Here is a 7,488-nt window from a genome sequence, read left to right as displayed (position 1 = left end):
ATTAACCTTTTTGGGACCAGGTGGCGAATCGCATCTCTGCATGTCTGGCAGACATATCAGTGTGGATGACGGATCACCACCTCAAGCTGAACCTCGGCAAGACGGAGCTGCTCTTCCTACCGGGGAAGGACTGCCCGTTCCATGATCTCGCCATCACGGTTGACAACTCCATTGTGTCCTCCTCCCAGAGCGCTAAGAACCTTGATGTGATCCTGGACAACACCCTGTCGTTCTCAACCAACATCAAGGCGGTGGCCCATTCCTGTAGGTTCATGCTCTACAACATCCGCAGAGTACGACCCTGCCTCACACAGGAAGCGGCGCAGGTCCTAATCCAGGCACTTGTCATCTCCCGTCTGGATTACTGCAACTCGCTGTTGGCTGGGCTCCCTGCCTGTGCCATTAAACCCCTTCAACTCATCCAGAACGCCGCAGCCCGTCTGGTGTTCAACCTTCCCAAGTTCTCTCACGTCACCCCGCTCCTCCGTTCTCTCCACTGGCTTCCAGTTGAAGCTCGCATCCGCTACAAGACCATGGTGCTTGCCTACGGAGCTGTGAGGGGAACGGCACCTCAGTACCTCCAGGCTCTGATCAGGCCCTACACCCAAACAAGGGCACTGCGTTCATCCACCTCTGGCCTGCTCGCCTCCCTACCACGGAGGAAGTACAGCTCCCGCTCAGCCCAGTCAAAACTGTTCGCTGCTCTGGCCCCCCAATGGTGGAACAAACTCCCTCACGACGCCAGGACAGCGGAGTCAATCACCACCTTCCGGAGACACCTGAAACCCCACCTCTTTAAGGAATACCTAGGATAGGATAAGTATTCCCCCCCCCCCTAAGATTTAGATGCACTATTGTAAAGTGACTGTTCCACTGGATGTCATAAGGTGAATGCACCAATTTGTAAGTCGCTCTGGATAAGAGCGTCTGCTAAATGACTTAAATGTAAATGTAATGGGATAGGGGGCAGCATTTTCACTGTTGGATGAATAGCGTTCCCAGAGTGAACTGCCTCCTACTCTGTCCCAGATGCTAATATATGCATATTATTATTAGTATTGGTTAGAAAACACTCTGAAGTTTAATTTGGCACTCTGAAATTCAGCAGATGTTGACAAATGATCCCACTAACAGGATGGGTGCATCAGGAAGTTAATGTATTGTTTAGTGTTGTGTTGTGTTGCTGACATGCATCTAAAAACAATTGGGTGGGAGTTTGCCCCACCGAGATTTACATGCTAAAATCGCCACTGTACAAAGAATCAATGATCATAAAGCCAATCATAGGTCTGACTTTTTAACACCCTGTGTACGTTTATGTGTGTATGAGTGCACGTGCACACGTGTGTGTGTGTGTAACCTACCTGCCAGATCGTATCAACAGTAGACAGTGCAGCAGGCAGGTAATAAAGTTCACGTTGGCATTGTAGGTTGCCATGAATACGTCCCAGCGCGCCATGACCACCTGCAGCGTCCTGATGACAGCATCCTGTTCGGCCTGTGTGTGTTGTGGGCGGGAAAGGAAGTAGAGCAGGGCTCGGTTGGTGCTGGTGTAGAGGGAGGAAACTGTGTTCTCTTTCTGTGATAGGCCCTTCTCCATCACCTGATAAGGAAACAGCAGGTGAAAACATTCAGACGGTTGCAGATAAAGACAAAGTCTGTGTTACATTGTAGTCGCGCTGTGTGGAACTGTGGTTGCAGTTGCATGCCATGTCACCGACTTCGAAGTCTGACATCAGACTGGTTCAACACTTATCCAGGCGTTGTAAGATTGGGCAGGCGACTGCAACGTAGTCAGCCTGGAACGCTACCAAAAATGTTATGAATAGAGCTGAATAGAGCTGACAAATCTTGATTTACGCTGTAAATGAAGAACAATCATGTTTGTGTTTCACATTACATTTTTATCTGAACATTCTTTAATATTACTTTTACCCATGGCAGCACATAGCCTTCAGAGTGTTTCTCACCACCACTATCTGGTCTGCTAGGAAGGTGAGCAGGTTCTCTGGCTCAACCAGAAACATGCCGCTGTAGAGTTTCTCCAGAAACTTCTGACTGAAAAGCACCATGTTCTCCATCAGTGTGGCCATCTGCCCCTCAGGACTCTGGGAGTTTGACTCTGGTGATAGAGAGGGAGAAAGATCTGTGTGACATGATACAATATTTTATTGTCCATTTGCATGGGAAATTATTTTGTGATTATTTGTGTGTCCGTGTACATGAGTGAGTGTGTGCGCATGTGTGAAGTGTGTCTGTATGCTTTGTGGACATTTGTGAGTGCATGCTCTACCCTGTGTGGTGAGGTGTGTGTTATGTCCATTCTCCTGGCTGGTCATGTGGATGATTTCCATGAAGAACTCAAGCAATTCAGTTTGGAAGACCTGTCTCCGCTCCAACGATGCTCCTTCTGGGGAATACTGCAACGTACACACACACACACACACACACACACACACACACACACACACACACACACACACACACACACACACACACACACACACACACACACACACACACACACACACACACACACACACACACACACACACACACACAGGGTTGAACATGTGCTCCTAAGATAGTAGCCATCCCTGTCTTTTCTCCATCTCCCCTGGTGTTTAGCTAAAGGGACCACGTTTAGATGCATACCAATATTATTATTCGGGATCCACAAGCATTCTGTTTTTGAGTTGACCTAAATACATTGCCTTCAGAAAGTATTCACACCGCTTGAATAAAAAAGTGTTTACAGCCTCAATTTAAAATGGATTACATTTAGAATTTCAGTGGCCTACACACAATACCCCATATGTCAATTTTTAGAAATTAATATAACAAATGAAAAGATTCAATATCTTGATTCAATAAGTATTCAACCCCTTTTTATGGCAAGCCTAAATAAGTTCAGGAGTAAAAATAAAGCTTAACAAGTCATATAATAAGTTGTATGGACTCAACAATTTTTTTTTTGACTACCTCATCTCTGTACCCCACACATACAATTATCTGTGAGGTGCCTCAGTCGAGCAGTGAATTTCAAAGACCAGTTCAACCACAAAGACCAGGGAGATTTTCCAATGCTCCGCAAAGAAGGGCATCTATTGGAAGACAGGGTAAAAAAAAAAGCTGACCTATCCTATTGAGCATGGTGAAATGATGAATAACACTTTGGATCACCATCACTACAAAGATACAGACGTCCTTCCTAACTCAGTTGCCAGAGAGCTCAGGGGTTTCACCCTGAGGCCAACGGTGACTATAAAACAGTTACAGAGTTGAATGGCTCTGATAGAAGATCTGTGGATGGGTCAACAACATTGTAGTTAATCCACAATACTAACCTAAATGACAGATCGAAAAGAAGGAAGTCTGTACTGAATATGCATCCTGTTTACAATAAGGCACTGAAAACTGCAAAAAATCTGGCAAAGAAAGAAACATTATGTCCTGAATACAAAGCACTATGTTTGGGGCAAATCCAACACAACACATCACTGAATACCACTCTTCAAATTTTCAACCATGGTGGTGGCTACATCATGCTATGGGTATGCTTGTCATTGGCAAGAACTAGGGAGTTTTTTAAATGTAGTTTCCTAGACTAAAACCTGATTCAGTCTGCTTTCCAACAGACACTGGGAGACAAATTCACCTTTGAGAAGGCCAATAACCTAAAACACAAGGCCAAAAATACATTGGAATTGCTTACCAAAATGACATTGAATGTTCCTGAGTGGCCTAGTTATAGTTTTAACTTAAATTGTCTTGAAAATCTATGGCAGACTTGAAAATGTCTGTCTATCTAGCAAAGATCAACAACCAACTTGACATGGCTTGAATAATTGAAGAAAGAATAATGTGCAAATATTGTACAATCCAGGTTAGGCTGACCCCATTTAATCGACTGGTCGATAGGCTGTTGGTCGACAAATATGTTTTTAGTAGAGCAGTCGCAAATATACAGTACCAGTCAAAAGTTTGGACAGACCTACTCATTCAATGATCTTTCTTTATTTGACTATTTTCTACATTGTAGAATAATAGTGCAGACATCAAAACTATGATAAGATGTATATGGAATCACATAGCAACCAAAAAAGTGATAAAAATATCAAAATGCATTTTATATTTGACATTCTTCAAAGTAGCCACCCTTAGCCTTAATGACAGCTTTGCACACTTGGTATTCTCTCAACCAGTTTCACCTGGAATGCTTTTCTAATAATCTTGAAAGAGTTTCCACATATAATATAATAATAATAATAATAATAATAATATAATAATAATATATAATAATATATAAATAATAATATATGCCATTTAGCAGACGCTTTTATCCAAAGCGACTTACAGTCATGTGTGCATACATTCTACGTATGGGTGGTCCCGGGGATTGAACCCACTACCCTGGCGTTACAAGTGCCATGCTCTACCAACTGAGCTACAGAGGACCATATGCTGAGCACTTGTTGGCTGCTTTTCCAACTCATCCCAAACCATCTCAATTGGGTTGAGGTCAGGTGATTGTGGAGGCAAGGTCATCTGATACAGCACTCATCACTCTCCTTGGTCAAATAGCACTTACATAGTTTGGAGGTGTGTTGGGTCATTGTCATGTTGAAAAACAAATGACAGTCCAACTAAGCGCAAACCAAATGGGATGCCGTATCACTGCAGAATGCCGTGGTAGCCATGATGGTTAAGTGTGCCTTGAATTCTAAATAAATCAGTGATAGTGTCACCAGCAAAGCACCCCCAAACCATCACACCTCCTCTGCAATGCTTCAAGGTGGGAACCACACATGCAGAGATCATCCGTTCACCTACACTGCGTCTCACAAACTAATGGAAGTTGGAACCAAAAATCTCAAATTTGGACTCATCAGACCTAAGGACAGATTTCCACCTCTCTAATGTAATTTGCTTGTGTTTCGTGGTCCAAGCAATTCTCTTCTTCTTTTTGGTGTCCTTTAGTTTCTTTGCAGCAATTCAACCATGAAGACCTGATTCACACCGTCTCCTCTGAACAGTATATGTTGAGATGTGTCTGTTACTTGAACCCTGTGAAGCATTTATTTCTGAGCCTGGTAACTAATGAACTTATCCTCTGCAGCAGAGGTAACTCTGGGTCTTCCTTTCCTGTGGCGGTCCTCATGAGAGTTTCATCATATCGCTTGATGGTTTTTGCGACTGCAATTGAAGAAATATTAAACGTTCTTGACATTTTCTGTATTGACTCACCTTCATGTCTAAAATGATGGACTCTTGTTTCTCTTTGCTTATTTGAGCTGCTCTTGCCATAATATGGACTTTTTTACCAAATAGGGCTCAAATCGTATGTATACCAACCCTACCTTGTCACAACACAACTGATTGGCTCAAATGCATTAAGAAGGAAAAGAACTACACAATAACTTTTAACAAGGCACACCTTTTAATTGAAATGCATTCCAGGTGACTACCTCATGAAGCTGGTTGAGAAAATGCCAAGAGTGTGCAAAGCTGTCATCAAGGCAAAGAGTGGCTACTTTGAATAAATATATTTAGATTTTTTAAACACTTTTTTGGGTTACTATATGATTCCATATGTGTTATTTCATAGTTTTGATGTCTTCACCATTATTCTACAATGTAAAAAATAGTACAAATAAAGAAAAACTCTGGAATGAGTAGGTGTGTCCAAACGTTTGACTAGTACAGTATATATATTTTCTTATGGCAGACTAGACAGCTGTCTGATTCACGCCTGTCCCAGTGGGACAATATATTATTATTATTACAGTCTTTTACCATTGTCGGAGTGGGCACGTTGTCTGAGGACTGGACAACCTAGGATACACTGTGAGGAACAAGTTTTGGTTTATTTCATTCTTTTGTTTGTAGCGCTCTCGTCAATGTTGAGTAAGGACACGCAATTACATCCTGATCTGTTTCACCTGTCTTTGTGCATGTCTTCACTCCCTCCAGGTGTCGCCCACCTTTCAAAGTATCCCCTGTGTATTTATACTTTTGTTCTCTGTTTATCTGTTGCCAATTAGTTTTGTTTCGTGAAACCTACCAGCATTTGTTCCCCTGCTCCTGTCTGTTCTTGCTCCTGTTTTCTAGTCCTTCCCGGTTTGGACCGTCCTGCCTCCCCTGATCCTGAGCCTGCCTGCCGTTCTTACCTTGCCCCATCTCACTGGATTATTGACCCCTGCCTGCCCTGACCCTGAGACTGCCTGCTGTTCTGGACCTGTTGCACCCTCTATGGATTATTGAACTCTGCCTGCCTTTGACCTGTCATTTGCCTGCCCCTGTACTAGAAAGTAAATGTTTATTCATCGACATTGTCTGCATCTGGGTCATACCTGAATCCTGATAGTACGAACTGGCCATTACTGACCCAGCAGACTCAGACCAGCTCCACAACGCCCTCTCCTCCTAAGGAGCCATCATTGGAAGGCACAAGGAGTTGCTTCGTGGTCTCATGGAAGGGTTCCAGACCTTGGCCGAATGCCATGACCGAGCATTCAACACATTGCTGGAGAAATTCTGTGGGTTGTCTGTTAGGCAGCCTACCCCAGTGTCCTGAGAACCCCGCTCACCTCTTCAAGATCACTACGCTGGGGATTCCAGATCCTGCCAGGCTTTTCTCTCCCAGTGCTCCCTCATTTTCGAGCTGCAGCCTTCTTTATTCACCTTAGAACGCTCGAGGATAGCGTACATCATAGCACTAATGTCCGGGAGGGCACTTGCCTGGGCCACGGCGGTGTGGAAGCAACAATCTGCCGTCTGCCTCAGTCTGGAGGAGTTCATGGAGGAGGTTCGGAAGGTGCTTGATTCCCTGTTGTCCAGGAGAGAGGCTGCTCGCAAGCTGCTCCAGCTACGTCATTACTCCCGTAGTGTGGCAGACTATGCAGTGTATTTCCACATATTGTCAGCTGAGAGTGCTTGGAACCCGGAAGCGCTGTTCAACATGTTCCTACACAGATTATCTGAGGAAATAAAGGACGAGCTTGCAGCCAGGGAACTACCGACGGATCTCGACTCGCTCATCGCCTTGACCATTCGGATCGATGGGAGACTACGGGAATGAAGGAATGAGAGATTTGATTCCACCTCGCCTCCGAGGGAGCCCAGAAGTCCCCGGCGGCTCCGTTGCCAAGAGAAACTGAGGCTACCCGAGTTCCCTCGAGAGCCTCCTAAGACTGCCGATTCACCTCTTCCCGAGCCCATGCAACGAGGCAGAGCTAGGCTGTCTCAAGCTGAACGGCTTCACACTAGGAGCTTCCTCTATTGCGGGACTACTGGTCATTTAGTCTCCACCTGTAGGTAGGAGCGAGTGCTCTGGTGAACCATATGGAGAACTTTTCCTCTCCCCTTACTGGCATCCCTTTTCATGCCATGTTGATGGTCCAAAGCTTCAGGCAGTTAACGTTGTGTATATCATTTTAGGTACAAATTGAAAAAAGGGGCGGATCCTTCAGAGGTTTTAACTTCTTA

The 7,488-nt window shown here is 44.5% G+C and overlaps 1 protein-coding gene across 3 annotated transcripts in view; it reads right to left on the bottom strand.

The window, feature by feature from the left end:
• Nucleotides 1–7,488, bottom strand: part of wdfy4 (WDFY family member 4) — a 250,546-nt gene that overhangs the window by 121,627 nt on the left and 121,431 nt on the right. For all 3 annotated transcript variants that reach the window (XM_046353520.1, XM_046353519.1, XM_046353518.1), the window contains exons 37-39: nucleotides 2,294–2,420; nucleotides 1,971–2,122; nucleotides 1,365–1,603 (exon numbers count right to left, since the gene is read on the bottom strand). In XM_046353520.1, the coding sequence (XP_046209476.1) occupies nucleotides 1,365–1,603; nucleotides 1,971–2,122; nucleotides 2,294–2,420 (518 nt within the window). The remainder of the gene's footprint in view (nucleotides 1–1,364; nucleotides 1,604–1,970; nucleotides 2,123–2,293; nucleotides 2,421–7,488) is intronic.

This window comes from Oncorhynchus gorbuscha, linkage group LG06 (assembly GCF_021184085.1).
Source record: "Oncorhynchus gorbuscha isolate QuinsamMale2020 ecotype Even-year linkage group LG06, OgorEven_v1.0, whole genome shotgun sequence".
In the NCBI taxonomy this organism is placed as follows: Eukaryota; Metazoa; Chordata; class Actinopteri; order Salmoniformes; family Salmonidae; genus Oncorhynchus; species Oncorhynchus gorbuscha.
Note: the sequence above shows the minus strand (reverse complement) of the source record. Positions and strands in the feature narration are given on the sequence as shown.